This window comes from Salvelinus namaycush, chromosome 21, assembly GCF_016432855.1.
Source record: "Salvelinus namaycush isolate Seneca chromosome 21, SaNama_1.0, whole genome shotgun sequence".
Taxonomy (NCBI): Eukaryota; Metazoa; Chordata; class Actinopteri; order Salmoniformes; family Salmonidae; genus Salvelinus; species Salvelinus namaycush.
The window spans coordinates 47,517,938-47,535,713 of NC_052327.1; the positions used below are offsets into that span (position 1 = coordinate 47,517,938).

The following is a 17,776-nucleotide window of genomic DNA, read 5'->3' on the forward strand; positions in this document are numbered from 1 at the left end:
TTTGACATGTCACATTCTTAAAATAAAGTGGTGATCCTAACTGACCTAAAACAGGGAATTTTGACTAGGATTAAATGTCAGGGATTGTGAAAAACTGAGTTTAAATGTATTTGGCTAAGGTGTATGTGAACTTCCGACATCAACTGCATTGTGCTATAGATCCTTGAGTTCCTAAGGACCGGAGGTTAAAATGTACAGTGAACATCTGAACAGGTACACTATGGTGTTGTGAAGACAGTAACTAATAGCCATTTTGTTGCTAGCAGCAGGACCTCTTCTTCTGTGAAGGGCTGTTCACCAGATGGATCGTTTTCTCTTTCTCTCTGTCCTCCTGCTCTTTCAGAATTCTAGAAGACATAGCAGAAGAGATTTCACTCAGAAATGCGCCAGTCACACATATACTTCAGGTTAATTGTTTATTATTGCGAGTGAGAACTCAACCTCTATTACAGTGACTTGACTAGAGAAGAAATTGCACACAATATAACATTCTGATCCTATTATTGAAGTAGTAGGATAAAGTTATGTTTTACGTGTCTAAAGTGTATATTTAGGAATGATAAGATTGGTCATTGTTTTCTTAATCTTGCCGTGACACATTTGGCTTAATGTGAGTCACTGCAGACCGCATAAAGCCCAGTTTGGACTATGTCCAAGCAGAGTTATTACATTTTTGGCCTGACAGTATTAAGTTTGTTTTCCCGTCATATATAGTCTTGTTAATTAATGGCTTAAATTAAAATGACAAATAGTGTTAAGACAATAGATATGTGGAAGAAGTAGGAATTATGTCCTGTTAAAAATCCCTCACAGCACTTTACTCAACTCACCTTGCCAAATTTACCATTGAGTCTACCACGTTTTGTCCGGAACAAGCACTGCACTCGTAGAAAATCAACTGGCAGTCCTGCAAAGGAGATTTGATAAGTCTTTACCGGATGACAAACATGAAGTCAATGGGATGTACAGACCAGCGCTGTGATTGGAAGCGGCTGTAGTAGGTCTATCAGTCTCCTCTCCCACACAGCCATCTCCTAGTACTCAGGCCTCTTTAGTAGCATTAAGGTAAACATCATCTGGACTAATGGCCATAGGAGCAAAATGAAAAAGAAGAGCAGCTCTTGACTGATCTGAGGCACTTAGCAATTATCTATCACCATAGAAACTACAGACCCAAAGAAAGGGAAAAGAAAACATAGATGAAAGAAGGATGTAGGAAGTAGAAAAAAAATCCTGGGCCATATTAATGACCACACACAAGTCTCGTTAAAAAGCCTCATTTTGTTGCTTTTACTTATTCAGTGAGAAGATATGTGGGCACTGTGAAGCCTGTGGGTTGAAGACTGGACCATTAACAACGCCCAGGGAATGGCTGATAGACAGACCTTGGCTAATTTTTCACCCACTCTCGTCTGAACCTTCCGCTCACTCCCCCTGTCCATTTTGTTCCCCAGCAGCATGATGGGAATGTCCTCGCCAGCCCCCTCCTGTGAAGAGAGAGGAGATGATGGACACAGAGGCATTACATTAGGGCTAGATCTCTCTCTCTCTCTCTCTCTCTGGTAGTACATGACAAAGCTGGCTTTATCAGTATAGTGGACATGATGTACTCTGAACTGTGTCACTGAATACGTAACGATATTGAATGGTAACATGTATCGTGCCTCTACAGATATCCAGTATGAATTACAATAAGTAGCACATTTGATCTGGTATTGTATATCAATGTTATGTAGGCATACAGTGAATGTGCTATTGAGCAGGAGGAGGCCCTCAGTGCGATCTACATTTTTATGAGCTACAGTGGCAAGAAAAAGTATGTGAACCCTTTGGAAATACCTGGATTCCTGCATTAATTGGTCATAAAATTTGATCTGATCTTCTGGTCTGCTTAAACACACAAACAATTATACGTGTTCATGTCTTTATTGAACACATCGTGTAAACATTCGCAGTGCAGGGTGGAAAAAGTATGTGAATCCTTGGATTTAATAACTGGTTGACCCTCCTTTGGCAGCAATAACCTCAACCAACTGTTTTCTGTAGTTGCGGATCAGACCTGCACAACGGTCAGGAGGAATTTTGAACCATTCCTCTTTACAAAACAAAACTGTTTCAGTTCAGCAATATTCTTGGGATGTCTGGTGTGAACTGCTCTCTTGAGGTCATGCCACAGTATCTCAATCGGGCTGAGGTCAGGACTCTGACTGGGCCACTCCAGAAGGCGTATTTTCTTCTGTTGAAGCCATTCTGTTGTTGATTTACTTCTGTGTTTTGGGTCGTTGTCCTGTTGCATCACCCAGTTTCTGTTGAGCTTCAATTGGCGAACAGATAGCCTAACATTCTCCTGCAAAATGTCTTGATAAACTTAGGAATTCATTTTTCCGTCGATGATAGCAAGCTGTCCAGGCCCTGAGGCAGCCCCAAACCATGATGCTCTCTCCACCATACTTTACAGTTGGGATGAGGTTTTGATGTTGGTGTGCTGTGCCTTTTTCCTCCACACATAGTGTTGTGTGTTCCTTCCAAACAACTCAACTGTAGTTTCATCTGTCCACAGAATATTTTGCCAGTAGCACTGTGGAACATCCAGGTGCACTTTTGCAAACTTCAGACGTACAGCAATGTTTTTTTTGGACAGCAGTGGCTTCTTCGGTGGTGTCCTCCCATGAACACCATTCTTGTTTAGCGTTTTACGTATCGCAGACTCGTCAACAGAGATGTTAGCATATTCCAGAGATTTCTGTAAGTCTTTAGCTGACACTCTAGGATTCTTCTTAACCTCATTGAGCATTCTGCACTGTGCTGTTGCAGTCATCTTTGCAGGATGGCCACTCCTAGGGAGAGTAGCAACAGTGCTGAACTTTCTCCATTTATATACAATTTGTCTTACCGTGGACAGATGAACAGCAAGGCTTTTCGAGATACTTTTGTAACCCTTTCTAGCTTTATGCAAGTCAACAATTCTTCATCTTAGGTCTTGTGAGATCTATTTTGTTCGAAGCATGGTTCACATCAGGCAATGATTCTTGTGAATAGCAAACTCAAATGTTGTGAGTGTTTTTTATAGTGCAAGGCAGCTCTAACCAACATCTCCAATCTCGTCTCATTGAATGGACTCCAGGTTAGCTGACTCCTGACTCCAATTATCTTTTGGAGAAGTCATTAGCCTAGGGGTTCACATACTTTTTCCAACCTACACTGTGAATGTTTAAATGCTGTATTCAATATAGACAAGAAAAATACAATTTGTGTGTTATTTGTTTAAGCATACTATGTTTGTCTATTGTTGTGACTTAGATGAAGATCCGATCAAATTTGATGACCAATTTATGCAGAAATCCAGGTAATTCCAAAGGGTTCACATACTTTTTCTTGCCACTGTATGTAGTACTATGTCAGAGGTGAGCAGTAAAGTGTTTGGGCACTTCCTACCTGTACACTGGTCAGCCACTGCCTCACTGCGGTAAAACTCTGCTCAGCAGTGATGTCATACATGACTATCACACCGTCAGCCTTGCGGAAGAACTGCTTGGTGATGCTGCGATACCTGAAATCAAATAAAATAGTATTCATCATATGCTTCTTAAACAACAGGTGTAGACTAAGAGTGACATTCTTACTAACGGGCCCTTCCCAACAATGCAGACAGAAAGAAAATAGAGAAATAAAAGTAAATACACAAAGAGTAACGATAACTTAGCTATATACACGAGGTACAAGGATATTGTAGTCATTTAGCAGACACTCTTATCCAGAGTGACTTACAGGAGCAATTAGGGTTAAGTGCCTTTCTTAAGGGCACAGACACATTTTTCACCTAGTCGGCTAAGGGATTCGAACAAGCAACCTTTCGGTTACTGGCCCAACGTTCTTAACCGCTAGGTCATCTGACGCCCCAGTACCAATATCGAGTCGATGTGCAGCGGTACGAGGTAATTGAGGTAGATATGTAAACTACCGTTCAAAAGTTAGAAATGTACTTGTTTTTGAAAGAAAAGCACATTTCTTGTCCATTAAAATAACATCAAATTGATCAGAAATACAGTGTAGACATTGTTAATGTTGTAAATGACTATTGCAGCTGGAAACGGCAGATTTTTTAAAATGGAATATCTACATAGGGGTACAGAGGCCCATTATAAGCAACCATCACTCCTGTGTTCCAATGGCACGTTGTGTTAGCTAATCCAAGTTGATCATTTTAAAAGGCTAATTGATCATTAGGCAGGGAGCTCAGCCCAGTGATGTGCTGGTCAGTATGCACTACCCTCTGTAATGCCTTGCGGTCAGATGTCAAGCAGTTACCATTCCAAGCAGTGATGCAGCCAATCAAGATGCTCTCAATGGTGCAGCTGAGGGCCCATGCCAAATCTTTTCAGCCTCCCAAGGTGGAAGAGGCGTTGTTGTGCCCTCTTCACGACTGTGTTGGTGTGTGTGGACCATGAGAGATCCTTAGTGGACACCAAGGAACTTGAAGGTTTTAACCCACTCCACTACAGCCCTGTCGATTTGAATGAGGGTGTGCCCGGCCCTCCGTTTCCTGTAGTCCACGATTAGCTCCTTTGTCTTGCTGAAGTTGAGGGACAGGTTGTTGTCATGGCACCACACTGCCAGGTCTCTGACCTCCTCCCTATAGGCTGTCTCTTCGTCATTGGTGATCTGGCCTACCACCGTTGTCGTCTGCAAACTTAATGATGGTGTTGGAGTCGTGCGCGGCCACACAGTTGTGGGTGAACAGGGAGTACAGGAGGGGACTAAGCACGTGTTGAGGGTCTGCATGGCGGATGTGTTGTTGCCTAACCTCACCACCTAGGGTTGGTCCGTCAGGAAGTCCAGAACCCAGTGCACAGGGCAGAGTTCAAAACCAGGGCCCTGAGCTTAGTGATGAGCTTGGAGGGTACTATGGTGTTGAAGGCTGAGCTGTATTCAATGGAATGCATTCTTACATAGGTATTCCTCTTGTCCAGATGGGATAGGGCAGTGTGGAGTGCAATTGAGACTGCGTCATCTGAGGATTTGTTGGGGCGGTATGCGAATTTGAGTGGGTCCAGGGTGTCAAGATGATGGTGTTGATGTGAGCCATGACCAGCCTTTCAAATCATTTCATGGCTACAGATGTGAGTGCCACGGTGCATAAGTCATTTAGACAGGTTACTTTGGCGTTCTGGGGCACAGGGACTATGGTGGTCTGCTTGAAACATGTACGTATTACAGACTGGGTCAGGGAGAGGTTGAAAATGTCAGTGAACACACTTGCCAGCTGCTCAGCGCATACTCTGAGTAATCCATCTGACCCTGCGGCCTAGTGAATGTTAACCTGTTTAAAGGTCTTACTCACATCAGCTACGGAGAGCGTGATCACACGGTCATCTGGAATGGCTGGTGCTCTCATGCATGGATCAGTGTTGCTTGCCTCGAAGTGAGCATAGAAGGCATTCAGCTCATCTGGTAGGCTTGCGTCACTGGGCAGCTCGTGGCTGGGTTTCCCTTTGTAATCCGTGATAGTTTGCAAGCCCTGCCACATCCGACAAGCGTCAGAGCTGATGTAGCAAGATTCGATCTTAGTCCTGTATTGACGCTTTGCCTGTTTGATGGTTCGTCAATGTCGTTGATGCACATATTAATGAAGCCGGTGACTGATGTGGTACAATCCTCAATGCCATTGGATGAATGGCGGAACATATTCCACTCTGTGTTAGCGAAACAGTCCTGTATCTTAGCATCTGCTTCATTGGACCACTTCTGTATTGAGCGCGTCACTGGTACTTCATTTGAGTTATTGCTTGTAAGCATGAATCAGGAGGTTAGAGTTATGGTGAGGGAGAGATTTATATGCGTTTCTGTGTGTGGAGTAAAGATGATCTATAGTTTTTTTCACCTCTCGTTGCACAGGTGACATGCTGGTAGAAATGAGGTTGGACGGATTTCAGTTTTCCTGCATTAAAATCACAGGCCACTAGGAGCGCCGCTTCTGGATGAGCATTTTTCTGTTTGCTTATGGCCCCTATACAGCTCATTGAGTGCAGTCTTAGTGCCAGCATCGGTTTGTGATTCTAAAAAGACTGCTATGAAAAATATAGATTAAAACTATCTTGGTAAATAGTATGGTCTATATATAGCTTATCATTAGGTATTCTAACTCAGGCGAGCAGAACCTCGAGATGGCACACCAGCTGTTGTTAACAAAGAGACACCTCCGCTCTTGAGATTACCTGACGCTGCTGTTCTGTCCTGCCGATGTATGGAAAAACCAGCTAGATGTACACTGAGTGTACAAAACATTAGGAACACCTCTTTCCATGACTGTCCAGGTGAAAGCTATGATCCCTTATTGATGTCACCGTTTAAATCCACTTCAATCAGTGTAGATGAAGGGTAGGATTTTTAAGCTTTGAGACATGGATTGTGTATTTGTGCCATTCAGAGGATGAACAGGCAAGACAAAAGATTGAAGTGCCTTTAAATGGGGTATGGTAGTAGGTGCCAGGCGCACCGGTTTGAGTGTGTCAAGAACTGCAACGCTACTGGGTTTTTCACGCTCAACAGTTTCCTGTGTGTATCAAGAATGCTTCCCCACCCAAAGGACATCCAGCCAACTGTGGGAAGCATTGGAGTCAACATGGGCAGCATCCATGTGGAACGCTTTCGACACCATGTAGAGTCCATGCCCCAACGAATTGAGGCTGTTCTGAGGGCAAAAAGGGGTGTTCCTAATGTTTTGTACACTCAATGTATATTATCCATGTCCTTGTTCAGCCACAACTCTGAGAAACAGAAGATATTACAGTTCTTCAGGTCCCGTTGATAGGATAGTCTTGAACAGAGCTCATCCAGTTTGTTCTCCATTGATTGTAGAGGCGGTTTATGTACTCGCCAATGTAGTTTTGTCAGGGTGCCCGCATGCCAGCCTCTCTTTTCTCTGGGATTAGGGTCTGGTCCAGAATGAGCACTATGTCCTGTGCCTACGACTTGTTGAAGTAGAAATCTTAATCCAAATCAAGGTTATTGATCGCTGTTCTGGTGTCCAGAAGCCCTTTTCGATCATAGGAAACAATGGCAGAAACATTATGTACAAAAAAGTTACGATCAGCGCAAAAAAAAAAAAAAAAAAATAGTAGAATTGTTCAGGAGCCTGTAAAACGGCTGCTATCTATTGCAGGACCATTCTGATAGTCCTCTCCTGAAGTGGTGGAGAAGTGAGTAATTGTAAGACTGAGAATTCCCCCGTTTGTACTTTATCCTCATGCACAACATTACATGTCATTTGATCTTTTAAAACTTTTGTCTCATTATTAAAATACGTAAAAATACTGACATTTAACCATAGTAGCAGTATTGCGCCATACAGCCTAACTGCATGTAGCAAAATAAAAGCTGCTGAGGCAAAAGGTTGAACATGTGTAAATCCACCTAGTAGAGTTCCCACCTCTCCTGTCCTGCTGTATCCCACATCTGCAGCGCCACCTGGCTGTTGTCCACCCGTATTGTCTTCACACTGTAGTCTATGCCTGTTGATGATGCAGGACAGACAATATATCATTAATCTGATTTAAGTCACTTATTGTCACTTATAGTCATTTACTATCTTTTGCCTTACAATAATATTTTGTTCCTCTGACTTTTTATCCATATTCATTTTCAAAAGTAAACCCATTTTCAGAAATGATGGGCACGTAATAAGATACAAAAATGATAAAAGGAACCAAAAATTGATTTCCGGGCTAAATCTGGATAAAACAAGGAACTTCAAAGGATAACATGTGGAACTTTATATGGCAATGTCCTTCTCTGAGTTTCTGAAATGTTACTTATCCATTGATGATTCCAATCGACTACATTTGTCCCCAGTGCTCAAATAGAAACGGAGGAACAACATGTTTTCTGTCAATGCTTGCGTCACAATTGCGTCAACAGGAGTTGATCGGATATTGTATATTGTTCTAAAGGGACCACACAATTCGAAATCTATCTGACTTTCTCAACAACAAAAATACATTCTCAGAATTGTATGACTATTTTGAGAATCAAATGCTTCCAAACAGGGCCTAAATAGAGAGGATATGAAGAAATGTGGAGCTGTTTGTACCAGGCTGCAGAATGACAGGAGAGGAACACTGTGACTTCACAAGCTGTTTCATGTGGCGCTGTTTGGTCTGCCTAGCTCTACTGGTTTAAAACTACAAGATCCCCAATACACTTACAGTGCGCTTGATTCATGTCTACAGAATGGTGCACTGACTTACGATGGGATTGCACAGCACTGTATGAGTGAAAATACTTAATTGAATTAAACCAATATAAAATGGTATGGTGAGTCATGACATAATTGAGTATGCTCTCAGTCACACACAGAACAAACTCGTTTTGGGTGTGCAACATTAACCTACAGTACAACAGAAAGGCCAATCGGAAGAATCCAAGTCATGGTCAGTGTGAGTCAAGTCAGTCAATATACAGCACCACAATATGGTTTCTCTGCTTATTAGGCTGTGGCCTATAAGTGCAAGATCAACACAACATAATCAGCTTTCCACAGTGTTAAACAATCAGCATCTTAAAGTGCTTAGTGAGTAAAGCCAGTGTGAGAGGGAGGGTGAGGTCAACCAGCCACAGGACTGGGGCTCGGCTCTGGGTCGTGTTCATTAGGGCACACCGTAGCGAAACATTTTTCAACGTAAAATAAAATGAGAGATTCTTATACAACAATTCCAGGTAGTTCCTGTTTCAGTTGGTTTTGTTCCGTTGGTGACTAATGAACACAACCCTGCTCTGCTGTAAAAAAGGAAGCCTGGAAAGGCCACTCACCGACGGTGGCAGAGGTGCCTGGGTAAAAGCAGTCATCACAGAACCGCCTGAGGAGGGAGGTCTTCCCCACACTGGAGTTGCCCACCAGGACGATCTTAAACAGGCGGTCTGGGGCCAACGCTGCAACCTCCTCCTGGAAACACAACACAGAGTGAAAGAGGGATGTGTGTGTTAAGAGTTCATATTATAAGTTTCATCCAACTCTTTCAAACTCACTATGTACTCAAGTCTACTTTTCCTCAAGTAATTACCAGGATAATTCAGATTGCAAGTATCCAATTCGATATATACTGGGAGAGAGTACACTACAAACAATGACATGGCAACAAATATTTGAGCATTGAGCAGCAAATTTGAAAATATTATGAACACTGCATAATTAGCCCCCTAATTCCAAGAAACTCCACAACTATTATCCTATTATATTATTCTGTTATAGTAAAACAAAGTTCTTGAAATACATAGTAATTTTCTAAAATCGATAGTAAATCATGGAAACACTCTTTCAACAAACACTAATACAAGTAGCTAATCTTGTTTATGAGGTTCACTGCGGGGTCAACTCACTCAAAGTGAGAAACACAACACCTGTGACTGTTTTGTTCCTATCTCAGGTCTGGTCTGTTGGAAACACACTGTGCTGTACATCCACCTACACTCCTCCCCCACACCTCTCTTTACGGGGTCAGGAGAACAAACAAAAACCTGGTGACCTACAAACGACCCTGGAGGGAACATAATGTGAAAATGCTGAACAATCTCTTTCACTTCAAATGGAGGATAACTATGCCAAGCCAACTGAATCCTTCTAGTCTTTTCAGTAGACGGACCACAATGTCTCTCCACATAATTTCAAACCAACACTGATGTTGTGTCTCTATCTGAGCCCTTGTCCTACATGCTTACATTCCCCATAGTCTCCTTTCCGACAGGCTGGCCCCTGGGAGATGTAGGCATCTCTGTCTCTCTGGTGTCAACTGGCTGCTGCTCCATCGTTGGAGAACTGGGAGGATTTATAGAGGTCATCTGTAGCTCTATGTGCTCTTCCTCCTCGGCCTCCTCATGCCACTCCCAGAGCTGAGTCTGGTAGTTATCCTGAAGGAGCTGGGGTAGGTGGTCCTCCTCTATGGAGATGATCCTCTGGAGGGGTCTGGAATCCACCACGTCCTCCAGGCTGTAGCCATTCACTCCACCCGGACTCTTCCTCTTAGAGTGGGGGAGCACTACCTCCTCATCCTCACTGGAGAGACAGGGATGAGATGGAAATTGATGGGGAAATTGGCTAACAAATGATTTTTATGGAGTACAATGGTATGGATGTAGAATGTGAATTGACTTACAGGCATTTGCATATATTAAGAACAATGTAAATACTGTACAGACACGTTCTACACAGAACTAAAACTGCAGCCCTATTGAGCAGCTTTCTGTCCAACATGTGAATTATGTTTCATGTGCTCTGTTTGACTTTTTGCAATGCCACCTACTTAGAAAATATGAATCATTCACTATTAATAACTATTCAAACTACAGTCATATTCATACTGAACAAGAGTGTATTGTAGGTGAATTGAACGTTTGTATCAATTAAGGCTTCCATAACAGCACCAGGCACTATCCATTCAATTTGTATTAAAAGCCTTTCTAAGCAAATAGTATACCTAAAGGCCTTTCTGTCAAAGGGATTCAGAGTTTTTGATCCAGGCCTCGGGTTGCAAGCAGGATTTTTAACAGTATTCCTCAGTTTCTGCAAAACAACAAAAGAAAAACAAATTCATCTGCAATTTGATTGCAATTGGATTTGATTTAAAATGTTTTCTAGATTCCATGCTTTTCAAGGAATCATGTTTTTAGGTTAGTATCTATCAAACTTGATAGAAACAGACATACAGATACTGTAGATAGATAGAAGGGGATTTCACGAAAAGAGAATGATTAATAAATACATTGCACATGTGTATACTTACTTGATAAGAGCACATGTCTCGCTCATCTCGTAAGTGCTTGTTCATTTCCCTGAAGATAATATAACAAGGAAGGGGTTCATTGCAACAGAAATACATACTTTCTAAGCACTATTATAAATTGGATGGTTCGAGCACTGAATGCTGATTGGCTGAAAGCCATGGTATACGAGACTGTATACCACAGGTATGGCAAAACTTTTAGTTTTACTGTTCTAATTACATTTGTAAGCAGTTTATAATAGCAATAATGCACCTCGGGGGTTTGTGGTATATGACTAATTTCCCACTGCTACGGGCTGTTTCCAGGCACTCCGCATTGCGTTGTGGTTAAGAACAGCCCTTAGCTGTGGTATATTGGCCATGCACCACACCCCTCGTGCCTCATTGCTTTAGTATAAAACAGCTTGAGGAGTTTGCCTGAGGTCAATGCTATCTGTTGGATTGATGTGTGGTCTTGGTTTGTAGTGAATATAACATAACCTTCAGTATTGTACAGTATGATCATTGCTCCTTGATTTGGAGAGTAGTGGCTCTGAACTGATATACAGTAACCCACTGCCCCTCCTAGTGTGTGTGTGTGTGTGTGTTTGTCTGTTCCATCTCCACTTTTACCTCAGCAGGTCAAGTTGTTTCAGCAGGCTCGCTTGCTCCCTCTGCAATCCCTCTGTGACCCGGTACATCTCCCTGTGTTGGACAACAAATACACATATTCATGTTATAATATCAATATTTCATTAGGATCCCTATCAGCTAGCAGCTGCTACTCTTCTTGGGGTCTAAACAGAACATAAAACATTATATAATACAGAACATTAACAGACAAGTACATCACAAGGACAGAACTACATCAACATAAATTAGGTATAGAGGCTTTTATACATTTATGCCTTCATAATCATGTGATTTATAGACGCTACTGAATGCAAGTCACGCCTATGACAGATGTTCCCAACTCCGGTCCTTGAGTACCCCAAACAGTACACATTTTTATTGTAGCCCTGGACAAGCACACCTGATTCAACTAATTATCAGGCCCTCAATGAGTTGAATCAGGAATGCTTTCGGGGCTTTTGGGGTGCTCAAGAAGCGAAGTTGGAAACCACTGGTCTAAGATATGGACTCACAAGGAGAAACAAACACCCAAACAGGATCCCAGACACAGCCAGCCATCCAGCCAGCCAGATAGACTTACATCTCCCTCTCCTGGTTCAGGTGTGAGGACTGCTCCTGCAGGAGGACCAGCTGCTCCTGGGCAAGGCTCAGCTCCTGACTGGTGTGCTCCAGCTCCTGGGCCAGCTCCTCATTGGTCTGCTTCAGCGCCACGTTCTCCACCTTGGTCACGTGCTGCTCGCTGTGCAGCTCCCGGCACTGATGCTCCCACTGGGTAGGGGACACGGTCACAGAGGAGACAAGCAGAGGTGACAACACACAAAACAACACTACAGCCTAAAGCAGACGCACTACAATAACCTGCACTTTCATTTCATTCATATCTGTGTTGAAGAATGGCAAGGCCAGTTGATCTGGGGTCACCATATCCCAGATGCTACTATGCAGTAACAATCACGGTCTGAGGTCTATGATTGGTAGAGTATGATCAATGTGTGATTGTTATGATACACCAAGCATTGATGAATCAAAGGATGAAACAAGTGATATCTTCTAAACACATACTGGTCTGGTCTGACACGCATCCATTAAAGCCAGAGGTTGTGTGAGGACACGCAGATAAGGCTATTGTCTGAATGCAGCCTCAAACACTACTATCACTGTTCTAAATATATAAGCCCAAGTGTCACAACGGATCCAACACAACAACATAAGAGACGTTTTATCTAGCGACACTGTGATTAGGCTAGCCAGCATAGCGCCTGTATGCCTGCTCTACAGAGACGTGTTGGCACCATAGAAATAGAATATCTACAATGGACATTCCCAATCCAGTCAATGTTCTGCCATTCAATTTCTGGTTGGCAGAGAGGAATGTGGATGGTGCCAGGGAGATCTGAGTGAAGGCTTTGGTGACTTGGGCACAGTACGAATTAAGGCCTTGTTTCCTTTTATAAAGCAAATTGAGATGCACTGGTAAGACTCCTTGATTAATTCGTTTTAAAAGCTTCTGTGGAGTTCATTTTTTTTTTATATATATATATTTTTTTGAATTGTACTTTTCTCCCTTTTCTCCCCAATTCCGTGGTATCGTATCCAATTGTTAGTAGTTACTATCTTGTCTCATTGCTACAACTCCCGTACGGGCTCGGGAGAGACGAAGGTCGAAAGCCATGCATCCTCTGAAACACAACCCAACCCAACACAGCGCGCATCCAACCCAGGAGCCAGCCGCACCAATGTGTCGGAGGAAACACCGTGCACCTGGCGACCTTGGTTAGCGTGCACTGCGCCCGGCTCGCCACAGGCGTCGCTGGTGCGCGATGAGACAAGGATCTCCCTACCGGCCAAACCCTAGACCACTGCGCCACCCGGGAGGCCCGGAGTTCTGTTTTTGATAGTGTTATTGTTGCGTATTATCATCATCTAATTTTCATTTGAGAGTAAGCTGCAGACACTCAGGGACAGCTCTTAGAGCTTCAAGTCTACTAATAAGGCTGGTCACAATTCATTCCAGATCAATCAGAGTTGATATTTCACATTGTTCAAAACACTTTCAGGAAAATTTGATTTAATAAATAATAATGATACGTTCTGTACAGTAGAATTCTATCCTTTACTGTGATGCCAGTGATGATCAATTTCTCATCATTGGTGTCCTGACTCACCCTCCTCTGTTTCTGGAAGATCTGATTCAGCTCCCTTTCCTTACTGGACAGCTGATCCTCCAGATCCTGACTCCTAGACAGGAAGCGCTCAGAGTCCTGTAGTGGAGAGTGAGAGTGAGAGACAGTGTGAGACAGAGTGTGAGAGAGAGTGTGAGAGAAAGAGTGTGTGTGTGTGAGAGAGAGTGTGAGAGAGTGTGAGAGAGTGTGAGAGATAAAGTGTGTGAAAGAGAAAGGTTGTGTGTGTGAGAGATAGAGAGTGTGAGACAGTGTGAGAGAAAAAGTGTGTGAGAGAGAGAGAGAGAGAGAGAGAAAGAGAGATCTCAGAAAACTGAAGTTACTAACAAGTGTGTTGTATTCAGTGGGAGATCTCTTTACCTGCAGTAAGATCCTGTCCTTCTCATTTTTGATTTGCTGTTCCATTTCTTCATATAAGCGATGGATCTCATCGTCATGTGTTGCTGATTTTCTGTTCGGATTTAGAAATATTTTCATCTTGTTAATGCTAATACAGCATATTCCGTTAGTTTGGTGAATCACATGCATAGGCATAGAATGACATGCATAGGCATAGAATGACATGCATAGGCATAGAATCACATGCATAGGCATAGAATCACATGCATAGGCATAGAATCACATGCATAGGCATAGAATCACATGCATAGGCAGCACATAAATGCCGTACTTGAGATCTTACATGAGCTTCCAGTCTGCCATTTCAATCATACAGTAGGTATTTGTAACCTATTGTGATGCATTCCAAACAGGCACAGCAACAAATTGATTTTCAAGGGAGTACCATGAAAACATAACACTTATTATCAGTCTAGCATTACATGTAGTTCACATCTGAAGATAAAAGGGATAACTGTAATTACTGAACCATTCCAGGCCTGACTACTCTGGTCAGCTTTAATCAAACATCCCTGCGTGTCTACAGCTCAGACTACAGCAAGAAAGACATTGACAATACATTTTGAAACAGCTGCAAAGTGTGAGCCACATAGCAGCCTTATGCAACATTTGCATTCATTTCTGTCAGAAACAGCCCACCGAACTGGATGCTTTTCAACTATGTGAAACTGTGTGATAATGCACCACTGTGGTACAAAAGCTGTGCTCAGTTGAAACGTGACATAATAAACAAGTACTGTAGGTAGAGATTGTGGAGTAGTATTCCTTGTGTAAAATTGCCATACTGTACATATTGCCCGACATGATTTGAAGAAAGTTGGCGTTGAGGGAGAACATTCACAAACACTTAATATGGCTTTGGAACTGGAAGGTTGAGTAAATGTGTCTCTTGAAGTAAATGTTTGTTGCGCCCACACTGTAAAACTTTAACACTTCTACCCTCCCAAGGCAGAACTAACACTCAATGTGTGGAATTTAGCTGGCTTAACTAAGGACTACAAATCTGAAAGAAAAAGTGATGCTTTTAGTAATAGAATGAAAAAACGGGGAAAAAACAGATACATACCTGGGGTCGACCATTTTGTAGATGCCTTCATGCCATAAAGGTCTAACTGGCACACATAGCAAGTACATGCAGTAGGCTACTTCGCCCTTCATTACTCAGGCAATGAGGTTTTCTGTAAAGGAACATTTTGAACTAGCCTGATCCCAGATATGTTGGTGCTGCCTTGCCAATGACCATAGGAGTTGGCAAGACAGCCCAAACAGATCTGGGACCAGGCAACAGTGGGCTGCTAATTGCCTAAATCCTACATGTGCACCAATATCTGATGAATGAAGTAGTAGGCTACTAACCTTTTAAGGGCGCTCTCCATCTCCATCCTCTCCTGGTTGGCCCCTGTGATCTGTAAAATTACTCTGGCCAGGAACTCCTCAAAGTTGTACAGGAGGTGCGGCTCGTCCCTCCTCAGCTGTGCCCAAAGACTACGCACCTCACCAGGGCTGATGGGAAGCGGGTCAGAACAAAGATTAGCCTGAATGACAATACCTGGAATACAGTCTGTATACTGCAGTTAGATTTCTGTAGAAGAACTGTACTGAGGTTCTTCTTGGAGGAAAGAAATTGAATTATACTTGAAGTAGAATTGTATGGACATATAAATATAGCCATGAATAGACTTTCTTTTAAGACAAGGTCAATGTGAACAATTAGGACAATGTAGGCAGGCAGGCAGTGGGTGGCTGTGGGCAGGCAGGCAGTGGGTGGCTGTGGACAGGCAGGCAGTGGGTGGCTGTGGACAGGCAGGCAGTGGGTGGCTGTGGGCTGCCTGCAACCATGCTTACATATTTGTTTAAAATGTACACTTGGACAAGATGATCTTTGCCTTGAAAATCCCCTTTCCGGTTAGTAGAAAATAACTATTTTGACGGTTTAAAGCCATCTTTGTCTGTGCCCAGGTATTCACGTCAGTGTTCAGATAACGACTGCTATTGAACATTGTATTGTAAAAGGCAGGTGAATGTGTGGAAAGACAAAACAATCATCCTCCGCCATGCAATGCATATGTTTGATGGATTTGTTCATAGAAATGTGAACTTGTTGACTCGCAGACCTCTGGAAGACTCCTTACAGTAGACTCCTACCCCATGTCAACTTCAGGAAGACACACCAGAAATTGGTGCACAAACCGATCTGATGTAAATTGTCAGCATTCCTCTCTGGTTCTAACCCAGGTTTACACAGTCAATAGGATGTCCTTATCAAATGTACATCCTCCACTACTACTGTTGAACTTTATTGAGCTGTACTTGTTTGCTAAAGGTGAGTCTAGTCATGCGTTATACGAGGCCTGGCTTTATCTTTTCCCTCCCAATGCCTGGAGTTCAAAAAGCCAAAATCATTGGTACCAGCACCCAGTCACCAATGTCAGGAATACTTTCATAGACATGAATGTCGTCGACTGTAATGATTTGTCGAAGGTTAAGCAAGCCAAATCAATTTTGATGAACTTTTCCTATGTCTGATGTTTTTAGGGAAGAAGACAGTACACTTCAGGATTTAATCTGTTCTATGCTTGGTTGTTAAGCTCAGAATTTCCAGATAAATATCAAAGCAAGTAGATTGAAACAGCAAGTAGAGTGGCTAGCACTACTAAGGAGTGGCAATTTACAGTGCTTTTTGTTTTGCACAGCTGACCAATCTAATGGAATAGACAAATAGGTCATTTGAGGGCATTGTTGAGGGGTGGACAAAGGATTGCATAAGACAAAAACACTCACTCCTCAAAGACATTGCTGGCTCCCAAGCTCTCCATTAGCATGCAGAAGTGCTTCTCCTCCTCGTCCTCGCTGTCCACCAACCTCTCCTCCCACTGGGTCTGGTACAGGGCGCCTGGAGGACCCTGAGTGGGTTCCTTGGCAATGGGGCTGGCCTCCCCCATCCCCTCTGTTGCAGAGATCCTCTGGCCAAACAGGAACTCACCTAGAGAAACAAGAGTCCAGGAGATGATTCATAATATCCTTTACTCTCACTCTCCACTCTTTCCCTTCTCTTTCTCTCTACCTGCACCTGCACCTACGCTGAGCTACCATACTCCGCCTGCACGGTGCACTAGCACTGTTGATGTTATTATGTGGAAATGGAAGACACTACAATCACAGCACATAAACATACAGTGGATAGTAGAAAGTGAGAAGGGAACATAGTCAACCTACTAAAGCCCAAGGAGAATTCCTCCAGGGTGAGGTATCCATTGCCGTCAGAGTCCAGGGTGTCAAAGACGTTCTCCAGCTCCTCGGCACTGAGTGGCAGCTCTCCATGGAGCCTCTGTGGAGCAGGACACACTGTCAGGTGCCATTGACACGACTGGGGACCTGAAGGATTCTGGAGTATTTACATTAACAATACAGTACATGGTACAACAGCTGCCAGCCAGGCATAAGCCCCTGGGAAAACACTTCAACACTATGATTAGCATCAGAAGAGATTTGTATCCAAGTACAGGACGAGTCGTTGTAAGAACTTCATGTTCATAAGGAGTGGGATAGTGTATTATTTGCGCTCCATAACTGATCTAATGGATGTAAACGTGTTCATGATGAAGGAATAGTAAATAACTACTCTATTTGTTTAATAAAATGTTTATATTAATGAACCTGTGACATCTTTATTCGGATTGAACCCAAACATTTGAGAAATTAACATATCTGCCCAGTCAACAAAAACAGCAAAAAAAGTCAACAACATAAACCTTAATCTGTGTTAATACATAGCCCAAACCACCATTTACACACCAAGGCCAAGCAGAG

At 42.9% G+C, this 17,776-nt stretch overlaps 1 protein-coding gene across 1 annotated transcript; it reads right to left on the reverse strand.

Annotated features, from left to right (window-relative positions):
• Positions 1 to 75: 75 nt before the first annotated feature.
• On the reverse strand, positions 76 to 16,943 carry LOC120066433 (ras and EF-hand domain-containing protein homolog). The gene is made up of 15 exons (XM_039017795.1): positions 16,748 to 16,943; positions 15,323 to 15,469; positions 13,928 to 14,018; positions 13,553 to 13,648; positions 11,968 to 12,155; positions 11,388 to 11,459; positions 10,776 to 10,824; positions 10,470 to 10,555; positions 9,715 to 10,048; positions 8,809 to 8,941; positions 7,430 to 7,511; positions 3,436 to 3,550; positions 1,386 to 1,487; positions 831 to 907; positions 76 to 347 (listed from the first exon to the last, which is right to left on the reverse strand). The coding sequence occupies exons 1-15, from the start codon at positions 16,906 to 16,908 to the stop codon at positions 260 to 262; spliced, it is 1,821 nt and encodes a 606-aa protein (XP_038873723.1). The 5' UTR covers positions 16,909 to 16,943; the 3' UTR covers positions 76 to 259.
• Positions 16,944 to 17,776: the final 833 nt, after the last annotated feature.

Bases quoted from the DNA above. Each gene is read 5' to 3' on its own strand.
- LOC120066433 (XM_039017795.1), bottom strand. From the start codon at position 16,908: ATGGGGGAGGCCAGCCCCATTGCCAAGGAACCCACTCAGGGTCCTCCA. The intron at 11,460-11,967 runs GTAAGTCTATCT...TGTCCAACACAG, and splicing joins CTGAACCAGGAGAGGGAGAT to GGAGATGTACCGGGTCACAG. The intron at 8,942-9,714 runs GTAAGCATGTAG...TTGTGTTTCCAG, and splicing joins GAAAGGAGACTATGGGGAAT to GAGGAGGTTGCAGCGTTGGC.